Raw genomic sequence first — 21,283 nt, 5'->3', positions numbered from 1 at the left:
AGCAGCTACCAAACACCTCACTTCCTAGTGCTAGCACACCAGTCTAGATTTATATGTTGAGAATACACCTGTGCATCTGGCACCTGTGTTATGCCATTGTGAAGGCAGTGGTATATCTCTTGCTCTTCAATTACGCATCAGTAATGGGCCTGATAAATACTGAACTCTTGTGCAGTGCTGTGGTTCTCTCCCCTGCCATGAATACTCCTTATATGTGACAAGCACCAGGGTTTTGCTTTTCCCAGAGAAGGTGCTATCTTTGTTTAATACACACTAAGGAAACTTTAAAAGTGTGACCTGAGCATGAGGGATTGGAGTCAAGAGACAATTAGATGTTATGAGCTGTCCTGTAAAGTTTGGCAATTTGGTTCTATGGATGGTGGGGAAACTAGGCAAGTTGCAACAGTGTATTGCAGCTCACAAAGAATAAACTGTCTGTTTCATTTCTTGCTCGTCTCCCAAGATGGGAATAGTAGGAGAACAAACACTTTGCAGATCCTTTGAGTGGGTTAGGAGGGTTCTCCCTTGAAGGGCCGCTCTGCAGTCAATGAAACAATGTTCACTTACTGTTCTTCATTCTGAATATTTGGTATATGGGACTGGATCATCTTTATTAGACGCTAGGAAAACTCCGAGCTGGATGCAGATTTATTTGTTACCTTCTTGTGTTTTGAGCATACTATCTAATTACTCTACAAGTATTAATGCGATTAATTTGGCAGTGTTCTGGGGAAATAAAGCGACACCCAGATTTGCCTTTGCTTTCTCTTTGTTGTAAATTTCGTTATATATACCTGTTACGAGTTGAAACCAAGAATCTGACCTTTTCCTGTCTTTTGAAACTGATTAATACTTTGAAAGGAAAATAGGAATTTGAATAATTTCTATATTAGCTGGATTCACATGCCAACAACATGTAGAACTTTGTTCCTGCTTCATCAGTCAAATTATTTATCTTTAGTAGCACTAACCTCTTTCCCTGATGTAACTTCATGTTATTTTCCTTGTTACTGGATGAGCTGCTGACTTGTAATGCTTTCTTTACTACAGAGCAATGCATTTATCCCCCATTCCAAATTCCAATTATTTTTTTTTTAAACAGCTGACTTAACCTAGGTTATAGCAGTTTCTGAAATTTGGCACTATAAGCTTATTTAAGACCAGATTTTTTTTGTTTTTTGGGGGGGGGTCTGACCTTCAAACACATTTGTTATTTAATTTATTTTGTTCGTTGCTCAGTCCATGTAAAGGTGAGAAGGATTAAATAGTCTGTTTTGTAGTCCAGAGCAATCTGTAAAAGGGACTTCCCTGCTGTGTATCAAGCAGCAATCTGTAGTTACAAGGATGGTAGAAAGCAAATGCAGTTGCTGGATATTGTGAAGTTCTTAGAAGCCCCTGTGGTGTGAAAAGCTCTCCCGGGCCTTCTATTCTGACTACATAACATTCTCACCTATTAAAAGTGAATCTGTGCTTTAATACTAACACATACATGGCTTTTGCTCAAGGTGATCTGGAAGCTATTTTTAAAGTATTTGTTCAATACTTTAGAAACTAATAAAAATCATGTTTATATAGAAACTGTCATCAAAACAAGCTTTCAGAATCCTGAAGATTCTCTCCCTGTATGTGTTGAAGAACTCTTGGACAGTTAAATGACGCGAAGGTTAGCTAATTTAGACTTTCTGTTCAATTAAATGATCTAGCCGGTAATGGACCAGATGTTACCATCACTGAAAATGGCGTTTGCCGGTAGCTGTTAGACATTAGTAAGAGCTAAAATACTTATTTTTCTGCCAGATAACTAGAAAAATATTTGGTATAATTGTCTAGAAACTTTTTTATGGGTGTTTAGCGAGCTGGAAGTGAATGTAGTTTCTGCAGAGTGTGCAGTGGATTCCATGTTAGAAAAGTGGAAGAGGATTTGTATTCCTCCTCCCTGTGCTGAATCTGTTCAGTAATTGGATTTATTATTCTTGTTCCCTCCAGGTCATTCTTGACTGGGGTGTTGCCTCCCTCCAAGGTAATGAGATAGACCAGGTTTCCAGGAAGAATACGCCAGAATCTTTTCCTTCCAGGAACACACAGCAGACTATGAGTCTGCCATTGCAACAGAGTTCTCACAGCTTTATGAAAGGATTGACTGTCTGTTCCTTAATTGGCTTTGAGCTTTTTCCCCTTAAAACTTGCTAAATATGAACTAATATACTGTCTGCGTTTCTGAGGAGTGTTCACACCCCTTTGCTTGCCCATCCCACAGAATCGTAAAAGAATAATATAATTTGGCTTCTACTGGCATGTGGGCTAGACAGTTTGAGCAGGCCACATACAAGCTGCCTTTATTTAGATCAGGCCAGAATCAGCAGTATAATATTGGAAGACTTCCCCCTGGCCCTCAAGCTGCTCCTGTTTGTCTGGTGTACAATAAACATGAGAGCTGCAGGAATTAAGCTCCTAAAACCAATAGGAAGCATTCATTCTTGGATCTTTGGGGAAGATACTGTGAGGTCCTTTATACCAATTAGTCAGAAATTTCTGTTTTTACACAGTGAGTAGGTAAAGTTTGTACTGGGATGAGAGTAACGTGTTTCCTCACCCTTTTTTTTTCTTTTTTGTTTGCTTGGCAAAATCTCAGTCTGAAAGAACTTCTCTACCCTTTCCAATGCAGTTGATCCCAATGGCTCTGGCTGTGAGGCTTATCTCAGCATCAGCAGAGTCCCTCATTGAGATGGGGGAATAGCAGAGATAACTGTAAGCTTGGAGCAGCAGCTACGTAGAAAAGCTGTTTATGAAATCAGCACATCTGTGGCATTAAAGGAAGAAGGAGACTCCTTGAGTGTCAACTTCAGTGCGAGCATGTCAACATAGACTGTCAGAATGAATAAAGCCTCAGTTTGGTGTTTTCACTCGGACTGGGTCCCTTTGGTGGTGGTGGGGGACATAAAGGGTCTGCTCTCTGGGGAGAAATGCAGAATGCATACTGTAACGTAGACTTAAGATGGTGCTTATCTCTCTCTTCTGGGGTTTTGCTTGGGTTTGATGAAGGGTATGGCTCCATCAGCTCCTGAATTTTATGAAGTGCTCTATACCCCGTAGTATATCTATCTGGAGTGTTCACTTTCCATGCCCAGCGAATGGAAAGTAAAAATGAATTTTAATCTGGTTTCATCTAAGCTTTCCAAAATTCAGCGTGAGCTAGAGGAACTTCTCGTGTAGTTGCGAGTTGAGGTTTTTAAGATGTGAAAACAAACATAGCCTTTAGGTTAATAGCGGGTCTAATTCCTCATTACTTTAGTAGAGGATGTGACAGAAGTATAGTAGGAAATTCTTCTTTTCAAAACCTACTTCATCTTAACCTTAGGTGTAAGTCTTTATTGCCAAGTCCTTAAGTAGCCTCTTTATTAGAAGGTATAATCATACCAAGGAAGGAATACTTCCACTAAATCCATAGACTAAAGAGAAAAATAACTGGAGAATAAATTTGAATACAGCAGTCCTTGCACTTATATAATTGGTTAGTCTTGTGTGTAGATTTTAGTCTTTACAGACAGGGCAATTTATAAAAATACTGGATGATATACATGTGCTATAAAACAATTTTTTAGTTCTTAAACTAGCTCCTCTACAGAATTTCATTTAACTTAAAAAGATGTATGGCTTGGACAACTGCAGCTTTATTTGAAAAAAAATGAAATTGTAGGCTACTGTTTAATATGCTTCCCAATATTTTATTGGCTACTTCTTGGGAAAGACAGATAAAGCAAACAATGAACCTTTTTATTTTCTTTTTTTTTTTTTTTTAATACACCACAGTTTATGAGAATGTTTAACTCTTCTAACCATAAGTATCACTGCTGGATTACAAGTAGTCACATAGTCTCAACTGATCATAGATGTTTAGAGTGTAGACATCTTGCAGTCAATGGGAAGAGACTGACATTTGTGGGACAAAATTTATCTCACTCGAGGACTAGTGAGTCATGCTGCAGAAATGAATAATGATTCATTCATTCACTCAATGAATGATAATTCCCCCTGTTGGCTATAAAGAGAAGATGAGGTGAACCTGGTTGGCATATACATCAGAGCAAGCTCTAAATTTAGGCAGACAAATGCTATCCTTAATGGCTCAGTATGTTTGTTAGGCCCACTATACAGTTAATAGGAAAGAAAGTGCTGTGTGTAAAGAATGTTTGTACATGGTGTTAACAGCAGCAATCTAAGGGACGTGGCTAAGGAACAGTGGTTTCGTGAAGGTTGGGCCAGTCCAACCCTGAACTAAGATCAGAGAAAGAGCTACAGCAGGCGATTGGCCTCACACAAGAGCAACGCTGTTGATGGAGCTGAGGATGAGCAATACATGTTGGACGTCAAAAGATGGGACATGGTAGAAGTTTTCAAAGACTACAGGCTATATTTATATAATCTGAAAGAAAGGTCCTTGTGGCCATATTCTACCTGAGCATCATTGAAGCATCTAAGCGCACTGGAGAGGAAGCCCAGTGCCACAGCCCAGTGCCTTGGCTGGCCACCAAGCAGTGCTTCGGGCAGCTGAAATTGATAAACCATAGAAACTAAAGGGAAGCATGAGTGAATGTGTGTATATTTGTGCTTGCAAGGAATTTTAGCAAATAATAATGAAACAGTTTGCGTTGTAACAATCTGGCTTAAGTAAGAGACAGCAAGTATTAACGTTAAGCACTTCTGGCCTTGTTGTTGTACTTAAAAGGTCACTATGTAACACTTCTTGCATAGCTGAATGAGAGCACCAGGAGTGTCACCTAATATGAGATAAAGGAAGATGACGAAGGAGGATAGGTTCAAGTATTCCCTTACTAAATATTAGGGATCTGTTACTTTAAATGTTTTTATCTTAGTTCCCAAGCTGGACCTGTTGGCTTTTGCAGCAGTTTTAACTCTGAGTTAGCTCAGTAGCCAAGTCTGTCCAGCTGCCCTCAGTTTTTCCAAAAGCTATCCTTTTTGAAGCCAGGCAAGATGATACCTAATAAAAGATTCTTGGAGATAAACCACTTATGAAGAAATCTGAAATAACCAGGACAAGATCTGATCCCTTGAGATTTTTTTTTTCCCCTCCATCAGGATTTTCCACGAGCTCAGTTTCTTGCCTAATACATCTTTGGAGTTCTGTCTTGAAGCAGCATTGCTGTATCTAAAATCATCCCTCAGTTTTGCCATCTTGACCATCTGTACCTTGTGTTAGATGGTGCTCTTTTTGCTGCTACTGTATCTGAGAAAGAGAAGGAGGACTGTGATTTTGGGAGTTGCCTGAAATCTTGTACTTGACATTCCAGGTCTTTCATGGACATAATTCTTTTCCAAGTTATCAATTACGGAGTTGCACTGTGTGATTTACTATTTGGAAAATTCCTGCCACTGGCCTCTGATTTTAATATATTAGCTGTTACCTTAATGTACTGACCCAGCTTCAGCAGCTTGTTCTTGTGAAAGGCTTGGGACTTAAGTTGACAGCAGCTGTTAACCTTTGCTTACAAAGTGTGACAGAAAGTGGTAACTTTCCAGTGGAAAGTTATCAAGGCTGAAAGCTCCCTATTTCAGGTAGTTTGAGTGTACGTTCCTTTTTTTTTTTTTTTTTTTTTTTTTTTTTTTTTTTTAATGAAGAGCAGTTAGAACCTATTTACCATGGCCTAAGGTGGAGTTAATCTGTGTGAACTCACTTCTCTCTCTTATTGACTCTCTAGATAACTCATTGCTGCTGGTTTTTGCTACATTAATGGCAAATGTGATACTGTTATATGGGAATACTTTATTTTGATGTCTACCTCGAGAGTTTCTTTGCTGTTTCAGTCTTCTTTTTGAAATAGTAAGCTCCTGTGCTGGATTTGGTAATGTTTACATTTTACCTAACTTCATTCTGAGCAGTTGTTAATGAAGTGACTTAGTATCCCTGGGACCCTTCTCATTTAATCATTTTCTAGAGAAATATTCTGTCACATGTATATTGCATTCTTATTGGTGGGTTCTGAATATTTTTTTTTCCCAGCCTGATTTCTTTAGTTTCACTGCGGTTTAGGGAAGGTGATTGTTATGCAGATCTTTACTCCTATTCAGTGATGATATTGCAGAAGCACCAGTAAAGGCAGAAGACAACTTTTGAGAGCTGTTCCTTGCTGAGGTCAGAAGAGTAGATTTCCATCTAATGGTTAGAGAGAGAGAGAAAAGAATCTGACCAAGACTTGGATCGCTTACAGAAGCCAAGTCTTAAAGATTCAAGTTCGCGTACGGAGTGATATCGCTGGCTCTTTGAAATGTTCAAGGTGAATTATTGCATGCCGAAGTGTGGGCAGAGGTGATGTGTTCTGATGTAGGCTAGAGGTCTTACAAACTTTGAGAAATGTAAACCGATTAATAATATTAAGCAAAGTTTAAATGGAGATTCTGTCAAGTGTCTCATGACACTGGATTTAATGTGGGCAGCTTTGCAAACTTTTTCTAAGGTAATTGCAAAGAACAGCAGCAGACTTATTGTTCGGCTACCCTTGATGATATCTACTACCCTTTGGATACTGATCCCATTGATGGTGATGTTCTTTATTCCGAAGTCCTTTGTGGAGAGTAGCCCTTTGACACAGATTTTTAAAAAGCAGATATTTAAAAATATTCTGTATTTGTGATCTATTCAGATTACTGAACTGAGTCAAGTGGTCACAATTGCTACTTCTATGTTACCTGGACCTGGAACGTTTCCATGAGTATACACACATCAGCTGTGTTCTCGTTCTAAATCAAAACAAGACCTAGATAAGAACCATCACTTCTTAATGTGATTTTCACATGGAGGCAATTTAGGCTTGTGGGCAGGAGAGAAGCCATGCTCAAGCACATGTCATCAGGATCAGGGCTTTGAGGACCACAACAGCCTGGATTTGCTTCATGCTTCACGGAACTGATGCTCACAGGCAACTTTCTGGAGAATGACAATATAACCTTAACTTCTGGTTGAGAAGTAGAAGAAGGTTAATTTGAAGACTAAGAAATTTAGTTACAGATCTTCTGTGGCAAAATTGGTTAGCCCTTTTGTTTCAATCATATTAAAATGAATAACTTTATACTGATTAATTTGTCCAAGTCGGGAGTTTAAAAGCTGCTGAGATAGGAAAAGAAATGAGACTTCTATTGTTTCTGTTTTTTCTCTTGCAACTGTTGCTAGAGTGAATGTTAATCAACTGAATTGCTCAATCTCAGAGTTTCAAGCCATATGCTTAAATTGGACACTTCTGACTTACATTCCTTGCAGTTTGTTTGTTTGGGTTTATGTCATGAGTTAAAGGGAGGGGGATAATCTTATGTTTAATATCAAACAGGAAAAAGTCTGAGGTTAGGGAGCATCAGGTTATTCATTCATCAGAAGTTTTCACTTTAGAATATTCACATAGCAAAATAAAAACGGAATCAGTTTTGGGTTTGCTAAGCATTTTATCCATTTTATGCAAGTTATAAGAGTTTTTGTTTATTTTTGTTTTTGAATACTAGCTACCTGATAATGCTATTTTTTCCTAATAACTCTGGAAACTTTTCTGTGTGCTAGGTTAAAAGTAAGGATTTGTTTGGTTGTCCGTTCTTTTTGCAGGTAAAGAAAGCCTTTTTTGCCTTGGTGGCAAATGGTGTTAGAGCAGCTCCACTATGGGAGAGTAAAAAACAGAGTTTTGTAGGTAAGTAGATCTAACGTTTTTCAAGATCATTTGAATTTTCAGGCTGCTTTACTGTTACAGAAGGTGATCAGGGATAGCCAAGGTCTAGCATCCCAGAGATGTAGTGGTAAAAAGTTTCTTTTACTCCTTACTCATAAAATGCTAGAGCTAATGTTGAGCACTACAGATATTATCTCCCCAGAGTGTGTGGGGGGGAACATTAGCTGTGTATTGCTTATTTTAAGTCGTGCAACTCTCTCTAACATTACCATAATAATAATGTTCTAAAATGAGAGCTATGTTGCAGCTGAAAAACAGGGTCATAGTGACAGTTATAAATACTATTATGAATACTTTGTGTAGCCTGGAATGTGGATTTAAGGTTCTTGGAAATGAATGGTAGATACTTTATAAAATATTTCTGATAATATTTTAAATCTATGGGTGGGGGCAGTAACTTTGTACAGTACATCTCAGGTACTGTGTAGGTACTGTGTACCTTAACTTATTTAATTTCAGTTTCTGTCTGTAACTGAATTCTAGTCAATTAAAGCTGACCTCTGAATTAATTTTTCCCTTCCCCATTTCTTAGCTTCTTCAGTTTAGATGTAAGAGTAGTAATCAGTGGAGCAATTACATCTTCTCAATTTTAGAACTTGAAAACTCAAAAAAGATTAATATTTTCAGGTAACTAAACTAATTATCAATATTATGCTCAACAGCTTGGTGTTGGTTAAAATGTATATACTATGGATGTACTATTTCTGAAAAGGAAGGTTGTATTTCAGTACACACACTGGGGATTACAGTGGACTGAGTGAGGAAGCAATTGACTCAAGTTCTTTAACAGGTGATAATCAAGAAAATGGATCATACTATTTATTTTCTTCTTGTGTTAGATTCTGCCTGCTTGGCAAGTGCTTATTGGGAACGTGTTATGTTCAAAAAGAAAATTAAATGCAAGGTTAAACCTTAAATGCATTTCCAAATCTCTTTTCTTTTCCATTCCTTTGGGGGTGGATGCAGTCTGGATTCAAGGTTTTGTTTGGGTCAGTTTGAAAAAGAGAAGGAGAAGCACCTAGATTGTAGTTTTGAATATTAATTCAGACTCATATGATTTTATTCTAAAATACTATATAAATGTGAAAATGAACATACATGGCTTTAGAATGATTTATTTATTTGTATTGAACTAATAACTGTATGTTACATAGATGTAATGTTTATTAAATTATGTATGGTGAATGTAAATAGAGAAAATGTCTGGAAGTAATTCTTTTTTTTATATATATATCACTTGTTACAGGGATGTTAACAATTACAGATTTCATTAACATACTGCATAGATACTATAAGTCTCCCATGGTAAGTGCAATGTTAAGCTATACCTTATTAGTTGGCATATAGTACAGAAACTGAAATTTTGAACTGTTGTTTGAAGGATTAATTAATATTTAAGTCTCTTGAAGCTTAGATATGTCCCAGATATACTGGTTTTTCTTTATTTTTTTTGTTGGGTTTTTTTGTTTGTTTGTTTGATGGCATAATGATAGCCTTGTTTTTGGTACTAGACTCTACTTAGCATTACAATTAATACCTAATGTATTTGGGATGAAGGGCCTACCTAAAATATTTACTAAAAATTAAGTATAATATAAAAAGTATGCAGGAAAATACTTGGTTATTGATTGTTGTTTATTTGTTTCTGTCCAGGTTGTTTGAAAATACCTGGTTGCTGCATGTTTCATAAGAATCAGAACCCTTTATAAAAGGGGAACTTTAACAAAAAACTGCTTTTTAGTTTTAAAATTGCGTGAAAAAGTTCATCTTAGTTAAAAGATGATATGTTAATTATGTAGTGGTTTACATGTTTACATATAAAGTCATCTTTGGCTCCTAACTATAGCAGAAATTGGGGGTTATTCTGAAAAGAGTAGGCAGGGTTAAATAGAATGTTAATTTACAGAGGTTCAGATGAATTAAAAGGTTACTCTGTTGGAGATGCTATAGCATCAACAGTTAAACTAATTAAAGATGTGCGAATATTTTAGTTGCATGGCTGAGTTGCACAATCAGTTTGAGATCTCTTGCCTTCAGTTAACTGTAATTTAAAATTCCCATTGGCAGTTTGTTAATGAAATGCTCTTGCTTGCTTATATCACTTCCTTGTTCTTTTCAAATCACAATTCCCCCCCCCAACAACAGACTCGTTTGATCATTTGAATAGACTAAACTGCCCTCCCTTGTCTTATCTGCAAGTACCTTAAAAAAACTTTTTAAGGGTGATATGATGTTATAGCTGAGCTGGGCTAAGGGTTAGCTGCTGTCAAAAGGTGCAGATTTTCCACATCCTTTGTCCAGTAGCATTTGTTTGTCTTTTCTGTGAGTCAGTTAGGGGAGCTGAACTGTCAGAAAGTAGCCTTATTTTTTGGCCTGTTTGCTTCCTTTAACCAGCTCAATACAGGTTAGCATCACTGCTGGCACAGGAGAAACACTGAGAGCCTGCCTGGCTTAGATGCAGTATCCAAAAACATTTGAAGAATTTAACCTCAGTAAAAGGTTAAACTTAAGAAGAAAAAAAATATGTTTATATAATAGCAGTTCTTCTTGAAGGCTGATGGAACTGAGTTTTAAACCAGTGCTTTTGCTTGTGTGTAATCCAGCAACAGTAAAATTCATCTCTTTTAGTATTAACAAGTCAAGTGTTCAGGGTAAGTTCTTCACCAGTTTGTGGTAGGAATCATTGGACAGCTTACTCTGGCATGTTTATTTTAAGAGGGATAAAGTACCTGAGGGGATGCCTTTGAGTCTAGAAAAGATTTAGACTGCAAACCTAACTTCTAGATGCATAAAGATAGGTGAAAATCTTTCCCGTCCCTTGAGATGGCTGGTCCAGTATGCTACACTACATGGAGCAGGATTACCCCTTGCCTCTTGATATTGCCAGGAAATGTTCTTTTTGACTGGGCAATTAGTTACCTGGAATTCTTACTCTATATCTTGCCTGCAATAAAATGTAAGGAAATTATTCAGATCTAAATGATGCTGTTAATAATTTGGAGTTTGAAATCAATACTTTGAGTTACAAACTTTCCATATATCTTTTGCAGGTTCAGATCTATGAACTGGAGGAGCACAAAATAGAAACCTGGAGGGGTAAGAATACTTATTACTTGATTGCTAATTGAAAATTTCCCAATCTTTTTTGGTATAGTAGATTTTTGTTTAATCACAGACTTATTAGCTCATCGCTCTCTACATACTTTTTAATGAAAATAAGAATAGTAAGAGTTTGTCTGCTTGCTCCTGCTGTTAATTTTTCCACTAGAAACAAAATGTGAACTAGGGTGATATGTACTATATACTGTTTCACCACTCTTGCATGGTAAGTGCCATCTCACTTTTTGTTTTTTTCCTCCCCTTTAAGAAAGCTGATTCTGAGTGACAACTGAAATTTAATTGTCTTGTTGTTCAGAAGAACTATAAGAACTGGGTTAGACCAATGGTCTGTCTGGCCCAATATCCTTTCTGAGACATTACAGCTGGTGTTCGGGGAGAGCACACAAACCTGACCACTTCCTTTGATCCTTTCTCTTCGCACTTTCCAGTCTATAGAACTCCTATATACTCTTCATAAGCTCTTCCATCTCTGTGGCTATTTTGGTTGCTCTTGTGTTTTTTTCTTTTTCTTTTTTTTTTTTTTTTTTTTTTTTTTTTTTTTAAGGGAGGTGGGGAATGGAGTAAGGGTTCTTTTTTTAATGACTGTAGAGTTGATACATACAGCCACAATGGGAGTATATATGAGCCAGGATGCAAGAATATTCGAATGGGTGAGCTTATTTACTGAATGAACTGACAGGTCAGCAGCAAGTCGTGCCTGAGTTGCGGAGTGTGAATAGAAATCCATAAATATGGTTGGGTGTGAAGTGCAGAATTTAGGAAGTAAGTTTTAGGGAGACACTGACCATCTACCACAAAAACTGGAGTAAGTTTTAGGGAGACACTGACCATCTACCACACAAACTGTCATAGAGTATTTCTGTACAGGTAATGTAGCAGACTTTCAGAAAAGAGGGAAATGGTAAAGCAAGATTGTTTCTGTTGTTGTACTGACCTCTGGTGGTAGTATTTCCCTTTACTCACTTGAATGCTTGTTTTAAAACCATTTGATTGTCTTAATATATCTTTAATATAAGGAGCATGCATAAGCTGGTAGACTATCTAAAATAATTTATTTGTCTTTCATCCCATTAATTTTGTAGTAAGGAATACATAAAAATGGTAATGCTTTCATATAAAATAGTAATGGAGTATTAATTTTCTGTACGCAGAGCTTTATTTACAAGAGACATTTAAACCTTTAGTGAACATCTCCCCAGATGCAAGGTAGGATTTTGCTTTTCATTCTGCTTAATTTTCCATCTCAACACTGAATTTAAGACTGCTTTATGAAAAAAGAAACAATTTCTGTTGTGAATCAGAGTATGATAACAATCAAACGTCTTTTAATATAATCAGGAAGCTGTGGATGTGTTATGTGTGTGAAGATTTTTTTTTTAATTGCCCAAGAAAGACAGCTTTTACTTTGCTTTTTGTCTTTTATCAGTCTATTTGTTCAGGTAAACAAATTAGACATATGCCAACTGAATCAAAATGAATTGTCCAAAAATACGCAGAAAAAGGCAGCGTGATGACCCTTCGAAGTATGCTCATCGTGTATGTTCCATGAAGAGTAAAATCTGTAAAGAGCCTTTCAGCTGTCTTGCTTTCAGTCAGTCATAGTAATTGAAAACTTACTGTACTTCCAACACGAGTCATTTCCTTTTACTGCGGGAAAGATAATAGCCAGGCTTTTTGTTTTGCTCTGCTAAGTTGTGTTCAGTAAAAATATAAATGACTGTCCTTAATTCGGTAGGTATCTTTTCATTTCAAATTCTTTCCAAACAATAGTTTTTAAAGTGCAATTATACCTTAGTTACTAAAAGTAACTTAAGAGATAGTTTTAGTGGATGACTTTACCGTTCTCCTGTTCTGCAGTTTAGTAGTATTGAAGTCAATTTGTGATGCTTTCCTTCAGTTTCTGCACTGGGACTGCTTATATCCTGTGGAAGGAAACTGCTACAGGGAACACTAGTGATTACACAAAGTAATGTCTTACTGTATCCTGAGTAGGAATGTGCTAAAGTTGTAACTGGTCACAAAGCATGCTGTCAGAGAACAAAATAACATAATTACTTTCAGTCAAAGGTGCAGCAGAAGAAACAGTGGAAAAAAATAAGATGTAGTAGGACATACACAAAAAGATACTTCAAGTCAACTTAAGACCTGATCCGGAAAGAGAAGTGGGCTCTGTGGCAGTTGGACTGCAACACTTAACTGCTGAGTGTTTGCTCCAGGAGTGGAATGTGCAGGGCAGCGTCGGGAATTCTGGCTCCACGTGTATCAGATGGGGATAGCTGATGCCTGCAATGTATCTGTAACGCAAAGCATATTGGGCGGCGTTAGATGCCTAAGCCAGCAAATAGGCATTTATCAAAGTTCTTATGAACTTTATAACATACTAATTTAGCATAAATGGTGATCTTTTGTTTTTATCAGTCTTAGTAAGACAAAGAAAAAAACCAGTGGTACTTGCGAGAAGAATAGCATTATATAGGTTGGACTATTGCTGCATCATTGTCTGCAGTGTTTGGAGGAATATTTCAGATCTCTTGAAAATAAATTCTCTCAAATTCCCCAATGGTAACATAGTAGAATAATTAGATAGTTGTTCTGGCCTAATTGCGTATGTGCACGTTTGTTTAAAACAAAACAAAATAAAAGGAAAGTATTACAGAAGGAACTGCAATGAGGGATTGAGCTCTGCCTCTTCCCTTCCCAACCCCCCCCCCCCCCAGCTCCCCCAGCGGTATGTTCAGATGCATTAAATAAATTCAGGAGAACTGTTTTTCACTGGTTTTGTCTCCGACAGAACTATCCTTTCGGGGTGAAGGGGTTCTGTCAACATAACAGTCACTGGCGCGGAGGTGGGGGGAATTTAGACTTGTGAAGGAACGTTTCTACTTTCCTTTCTACCATATTAAGTGTTCATGAGTATAGTGTTACAGGTTTGTTCACAAAATGCAAAAAGCCCTACAAATAATTACTCATTGAGTGTTTTATATGTGTTTTTAAGTGTGTGTGTGTACATACTATTTGACATTGCTCATTGTCAGCCAGAATTCATTAAACATTTAATGTTTTCTCCTCAGCCTTTTTGATGCTGTATATTCATTGATCAAAAACAAAATCCACAGATTGCCAGTTATAGATCCTGTCAGTGGGAATGCACTTTATATACTTACGCATAAAAGAATTCTCAAGTTTCTCCAGCTTTTTGTAAGTATTTAAAGATATACTTTTGCTTAATGGGTTTTTAGTACAAATCTATAACATTAAGTAATTTAAGGATTAGTGTAGAAACTTGTTGGTAACTTCCATAGTTGAGCACTTCCGTGTGTATCTATGTGTATCTTTTTCTTGATAACAGAGAAAGTAAGGTTGGTATAGGAACTATACTTATATTTTGTTCTAGTTATGTAGCTAAATAGCCACCACAAATGTTTGTGCTATTTGAGTATTTTGCTGTCCTTTCTCAAAGAACCACACAGTGCCAGAAACTTGTGTCTCAAGATGTGATTGTTGTAGCTAAAGTGCAGGTGAAAAGGGAGTATGAAAATTATCATAACTCACTGTAGCATGTTAGTCGCAGGAATTGATAGGAGGCAAAACAAAGCAATATAAATTTGAAATAAGCATGCAGCATATGGTATCTTTTGCTTTCTTTTCAGTGTCAGTGGAAGTAACAACACAGCTTAGCATCAAAAGCTTTTAGTGTTTTACTACAAAAATAAGCTTCTAAGTAAAAATTGAGAGTTATATGGTCTTAATTTAGAACTTCTTTGAACAGAAGTAATGCTTCTAGGTTGGAGCTTGTTTGGTTTAACATTGATTGAGCAGCAGATTACTGTAGCAACTTGTCACAATTGTTTGGATTCTGTAGGTGGATATGTGAATACTGATTTCCTCATAAATAACTATCTGTAGTTATTTATGCTAGCTGTAATGTATCTTGCAGAAGACTGCCCTGTAAATACATTCATTCTGACCTTCCTAGATGTCAGAGATGCCAAAGCCTGCCTTTATGAAGAAGAATTTGGATGAACTTGGGATAGGAACTTACCACAACATTGCCTTCATACATCCAGACACTCCTATCATTAAAGCCTTGAATATATTTGTAGAGAGAAGGATATCAGCATTACCTGTTGTGGATGAGTCAGGTATATGTTAAGTCCTCTGTATACAAGAGTGTGGTAAGATAAATAGTGGTAAAACACTGATTTGAGAGATAATCTTCTATTATTTATTATTATTATTAGCCCATCAGGAAAAAAGAGAAGAAATATAAAGAAATATTTATGTAAGATCCAGGTTCATGGGCCTGGAAGAACTCCATTATAGTTTATTTTTTGTTCTTGCCTTCTTGATCTGTTTGACTCCGTGTAGCTATAAGATAACGAATGATTGTAGCATGCAGGAAAAATAACTTTGTGTTTTAAACACTGTGCTAATGTATGTTTTCCTTTTTAGGAAAAGTTGTAGATATTTATTCCAAATTTGATGTAATAGTAAGTATATTTTAAATTCTGTAGAATATTTGATATGTAGTATTTTAAAATGTCCATTTATATCTGTTTCAGCTGTTTCATTCCTTAGCCTTTAATTAATGAACTGAATAAAACAGAACTGAATTAAAAAAAATAAATAAATGAATTGGCGGTTGAGAGAGAGTGTAGTGGTTATCACATATGCTTTACACGCTGAAGGTCCTGGGTTCAAGCCCCAGTGGAACCAGCACCAGGAAATCTTTGAGAGGTTGGGTGATCTCCAGAGGTCCCTTCCAACCTTACTGATTCTGTAAATTAAAACTTAATAAATAAAAAGGGAGCTTCTAAGCCATTCTTAGTAATACTACTTTTACAGACATCTAGTGCTCTGGACATGACCCAAAGCTAGATCTGGTTTTACCATTACAAAAGAGGGCATAGGCTTTTTATATTTGTGTCTCTTCCTGAGATTGGGCCTACTTTTTCCAGCTGTTGCCATTCCACAGTCTGTTTTCAAGGAGTGAATGCAGATTTCCTCCTGCAGTCTTGACCTTTCCAGTGAATTAAAATTACTTGGTGCATTCTTTTGCGTGGGTCACTGGATCCAGAGTAGTGCATCTGTATTCCTTCTGGTTTAGATCTCATTTAGGTTAGTATCCTGTTTTTTCCTCAGGAGTGAAAACAGTGTAGTTGGATTGATGCCATAATTTGCCAACATAGAGAGCCAGGGCTCTGTTCTTGTATGTTTAGAAACTTGAAAATCTGATTTCTCCTCTCCTCTCACTTGTTCCATCAGCCCGCTAGTGATAATGAACAATCCAGATGTCTGAAACTCTGCACAGTATGCTCTCAGAAATATGGAGGATGGTCCCAAATGGAAAAAAATAGTTCCAGCTGTATATACTTCTGATTAGAACCAGTGCCCCTAATATCAAATGTTTCAAAATGTTGGTGTTTCTGCCTGTCTTAAGTTCTAGACTTCTCTCCTTTTGTTCTTCTAGACTATCTCTAACTCCGTGGAAGATACTGTTCTGCCATAAAGTTTGGCCAAGGAATAGCTAGAAGCTGTAACAGCAGGAGTTTTCTAACATATCCAAAACCATGAAAGTTCACGGTTGATGGGTTCAGTGTTTCAATTTAATTTTGCAACTTCAGTAGTCTTTGATACAGGACACACTTCCTGTATTTCTTATTCCTACGAAAGACACCAAGAGGAAGAGATTTCTTAGATAACATTAAAGTGACACTACCAAAAAGAAATGAGAAATGCAAATCTAAGTAATGAGATAATCAAAGCTCTATAATTTTTAGAGATGCTGAATCTTTTGATTGGAAAAATTGTGTGTTGGGATTGAGGAAAAAAAAACACAAAAGCTTAAGGATGTAGTTGTTCACTGCCGCTGGTTACATGGGAAAGAATTAGGGCATCTATTAATCGTTTGTCCAGAATTTTTCCTAAGTCTTTCCTCATATACAGTAGTTTGCTGATTAACCAACAGAGGGAGTTGGGGAGATTATTTTATTCTGTATGCTCTCTTGACCATCTTTTGTATGTGGATGTGCTCTTGAATATATTTCTGAGAACAGGAAATAGCATTTGCAGCAAATAAGTTGTTGCATATCTTTAAATTGCCTGATTTTAAAATCAAATAATCAGCTATAACCTGTGATGTTTCCAGTCTTTCACCAAGTTGCTTCAACCTATCTTTAGATTTATTTTTTGCTTAAAAAGTGTAAGCTGAGCTTTCAACGACCACAGTATTTTGAAGATTCAATTGGTGATTTTTGACTTTTAACTAAACTTATCAGTCACATAGTTTAATCAGTGTTTTAAACCGTCTGTAAATACAATTAGCTAAGTTAATAGATTTTTTTTTCTTTTTGAGTTCTGTGAATCAATTTTACAGTTATTGGGAGAGGAATAGAGATGGTGTGATGGTACAGAAATAGAAATAGCTTTATGTTACAGTAGATGTGTGTAGGTGACTTAGATTTTAAAGGGCTTTGTGTTCTGATGTCTATCATTAAGAATTTGGCCTGAACTAAGCTACTTGTACCTTTGATCATCTCAAAACTGTCTTGTCACATTTTAGTGTAATTGTTTAACCAGTCCAAGAACTTCACCATTCACAATAAATTCTAGCTAAAAATCAATTCCACATAAATGAAAACACTGGACAAGGAAAAGGTCTGCCTTTGTTCTTCCTTTAATGCTTCACTGAACAAAGCTAATAGGCCAAGATGTGCCAACACTATCAAAACGTCGCTATAGTCTGTTAAGAAGACTTCTCTGTAGTCTTAGGTTTAAAAGAATATATTTGTAACTTGTCATTTCTGACTTAAATCTTGATTTCACTAGAAATCCAGTATGCATAAATCTTTTGAGTTGCTCTGAATCTAAACAAAATCAAAATTTTAAATTATGTAAAGCCAACAAAATGTCCCTTTTTATAATGTTTGTGAGTAGTAATCTGCACTAAGAATATAAGACTTGAGCTGATGTCTGTGAAAGACCCTTTCAGACAGAATATAATTTTTGCAGGCAATTTGTTAATTTTATACAGAATTTGGGCCCTGGCTCAAAAATAGCTCATGGAAGCAGTAGAACAACTAGTCAAAAATAGAGAAAGCCAAACCTTTTTACTAGATTACGGCTGAAGTTTAGGCAGCTTTGAATTTATTTGCAGCCAATATATCTGTAATTGCTTCTGTGCTGATACCAAGTATCTTGGATAGCACTTCTTTATTTGAATAATTGTATTCCTGTCTCCTCTTGCATGACCTTTTAGCCTGTTTTCCTGAGCGACACTCTTATTTTTATATCTTTCTACTTAGAATTTCTTTTTTTGGAACACATGCAGCCACAGTTGTGTATAGTTTTTGAAGTGATGGCTTTCTTTAAAATGTTTTCTGTGTTGATATTTATGTTGTCTCATGTCTTCTGGTAACGCAGGATAATGTTTGTCTCTTTCTGGCTGCAGATGATTGTTGATAATTGTCCTCTGATAGAATGACTAATGCATCTAGGTTTTCTTTCCTCCTCTGTCAGATCAGATTGCTCTCTTCTGATAGAACAAAAAATCTTATTAGCTTGTAGGTACATGACCATATTATTTTTAATAATATTGCATCCAGTTAACACTATTCAAGTCCTCAAGGTGATCTGCTTTATGTGCAATAATCTGATCTGTTCTGATGATAACACTAGTGTTGTCTTCATTTGCACATTTCATTAATATCTTCCTGCTCAGTTAAGAGAGAACATGCATTCTCTTTGCATCTCTCCTTCAAGGAGAGCCTTTGCTGGTCTGGAGTCCTCTTACTACAAGCATGCTCTTGTTCTTACAATAAAAACCTTGGAGGTTAGCTCTTGAATTCTGCAGATCTTCTCACCATAAGTGGTGGTGATGGATGGTGGGTTTTGTCGTTGTTAGCATATAATTTTCAACTTAAACGTTCTGGTGTCAAATAGCAGTGCCAGCACAGTCCAGGAGAGGGAGTGTGATCTCAGAAATAAGAAAGGTGAAGGAAACCTCCACTTAGATTTCCACTAAGACCTTCCTTATGGGTCATGTTCAGAGCAGTGGGTATCCTCCCCTATCCTGTGAAAAACAAAAAAAAAAATATTAAAGCTGTATTTTGTTAAAGCTTCTAAAATCTGTAGAACTAGATCTTTATATTCTCTACACCTTGCGCAAAGGAAGGGGATGAGTGACATCAAGCCAAATACTGGATGGCAAAGTAAGAAGACTTTCATTGGCCTAATGCATATTGCCAAATTATATTATTAATTAATTCAGTCTGTCATATGGTATTTAATATAATTGCATGCTTGACTGTTCCTAAAAACTGAAACTGAAAACCATTTGCTTTCTTTGTGTGACTTGTTGTAGACTCAGCTTATACCAGAAATGTGTCTACTTGATGCCAAAATATTTACCTGATTGATTGATTGATTGATTGATAATAAGTACTGAGATGTGTTATGTGCCCCGTTTTTCAGAATCTTGCTGCTGAAAAAACGTATAATAACCTAGATATCACCGTGACACAAGCCCTGCAACACCGTTCTCAGTATTTTGAAGGTGTTGTAAAGTGTAGTATGCTGGAAACACTGGAGACCATTGTGGATAGAATAGTAAAGGCTGAGGTAAGTTTGCTTTTTATTTTTTCACTTCACTTTAGGTTAGAAACTGTATGACCAAACAAATCAATAATACAAATGCATCTTTTCAAAGTCATTTTGGTTACTTGAGGCAAATGCTTTTCTTACCTATATATGTCAGTATTGGTTTGGTTTAGTCTTAGATCATGTATATTTCATAGAATCACAGAATCAGTAAGGTTGGAAGGGAGATCATCTAGTCCAACCTCCCTGCTCAGCAGGGTCACCTAGAGCACGTTAGACAGGGCTGCATCCAGGTGGGCCTCGAGATCTCCAGAGAAGGAGACTCCACAGCCTCTCTGGGCAACCTGGGCCAGTGCTCCGTCACTCTCACAGGGAAGAAATTCCCCCTTCACGTTCAGGCAGAACTTCCTGTGCTTCAATTTTTGCCCATTGCCTCTTGTCCTGTCACCTGAGACAACTGAAAAGAGTTTGTCCCTGTCCCCCTGATGCCCTCCCTTCAGGTACTTGTACACATTGGTAAGATCCCCCCTCAGTCTCTCTTCCCCAGGCTGAAGAGGCCCAGCTCTCACAGCCGTTCCTCGTAGGGCAGATGCTCCAGCCCTCTGATCATCTTCATAGCCCTGCACTGGACTCTCTCCAGTATTTCCATGTCTCTCTTGTACTGGGGAGCCCAGAACTGGACACAGTACTCGAGATGAGGCCTCCCTAGGGCTGAGTAGAGGGGCAGGGTCACCTTCCTTGACCTGCTGGCAGCAGTCTTCCTAATGCACCCCAGGAGACCATTGGCCGCCTTGGCCACAAGGGCACATTGCTGGCTCATGGTCAACTTGTCATTCGCCAGCACTCCCAGGTTCTTCTCTGCAGAGCTGCTCTCCAGCAGGTTGGCCCCCAGCTTGTACTGGTGCCTGGGGTTATTTCTCCCTAGGTGCAGGCCTCTGCACTTGCCCTTGTTGAACCTCAGGAGGTTCCTCTCTGCCCAGCTCTCCAGCCTGTCCAGGTCTCTCTGAATGGCAGCACAGCCCTCAGGTGTATCAGCCACTCCTCCCAGCTTGGTATCATCAACAAACTTACTGAGAAGGCACTCTGCCTCCTCATCCAGGTTATTGATGAAGAAGTTGAACAGGATGGGACCCAATACTGAGCACTGGGGGACACCACTAGCCACAGGCCTCCAGCTAGACTCCACACCACTGATGATGACCCTCCGAGCTCTGCCTTTCAGCCAGTTCTCAATCCACCTCACTGTCAACTCGTCTAACCTACACTTCCTGAGCTTCTCTAGGAGGATGTTATGGGAGACAGTGTCAAAAGCCTTGCTGAAGTCAAGGTGCACAATGTCCACTGCTCTCCCCTCATCTACCCAGCCAGTCATTCCATCAGAGAAGGCTATGAGGTTGGTTAAGCAGGATTTCCCCTTGTGGAATCCATGCTGGCTACTCCTGATCACCTTCTTCTCCTCCATATGTCTGGAGATGACCTCCAGAATGAGCTGTTCCATCACCTTTCCAGGGATGGAGGTGAGGCTGACTGGCCTATAGTTGCCTGGGTCCTCCTTCTTGCCCTTTTTGAAGACTGGAGTGACACTGGCTTTCTTCCAGTCCTCAGGCACCTCTCCAGTTCTCCAGGACCTTTCAAAGATGATGGAGAGCGGCCTGGCAACAACATCCACCAGCTCCCTCAGGACCCATGGGTGCATCCCATCCGTGCCCATGGATTTATGGATGCCTAGCCTACCCAGGTCTCTAATCGTTTCCTCCTCAACCAAAGGAAAGTTTTCCCTTCTCCAGGCTTTCTCCATCATGTCCAGGCTGCACGATTCCTGGGGGCTGCCCTTAGCA

The 21,283-nt window shown here is 37.9% G+C and overlaps 1 protein-coding gene across 6 annotated transcripts in view; it reads left to right on the top strand.

Moving 5' to 3' along the window:
- The window catches only part of PRKAG2 (protein kinase AMP-activated non-catalytic subunit gamma 2), a 216,322-nt gene that overhangs the window by 188,560 nt on the left and 6,479 nt on the right, over positions 1–21,283 (top strand). For all 6 annotated transcript variants that reach the window (XM_062568789.1, XM_062568790.1, XM_062568791.1 and 3 more), the window contains 8 exons: positions 7,607–7,688; positions 8,974–9,032; positions 10,778–10,823; positions 11,999–12,053; positions 13,919–14,045; positions 14,824–14,989; positions 15,300–15,337; positions 19,320–19,466. In XM_062568789.1, the coding sequence (XP_062424773.1) occupies positions 7,607–7,688; positions 8,974–9,032; positions 10,778–10,823; positions 11,999–12,053; positions 13,919–14,045; positions 14,824–14,989; positions 15,300–15,337; positions 19,320–19,466 (720 nt within the window). The remainder of the gene's footprint in view (positions 1–7,606; positions 7,689–8,973; positions 9,033–10,777; positions 10,824–11,998; positions 12,054–13,918; positions 14,046–14,823; positions 14,990–15,299; positions 15,338–19,319; positions 19,467–21,283) is intronic.

This window comes from Rhea pennata, chromosome 2 (assembly GCF_028389875.1).
Source record: "Rhea pennata isolate bPtePen1 chromosome 2, bPtePen1.pri, whole genome shotgun sequence".
Taxonomy (NCBI): Eukaryota; Metazoa; Chordata; class Aves; order Rheiformes; family Rheidae; genus Rhea; species Rhea pennata.
Note: the sequence above shows the minus strand (reverse complement) of the source record. Positions and strands in the feature narration are given on the sequence as shown.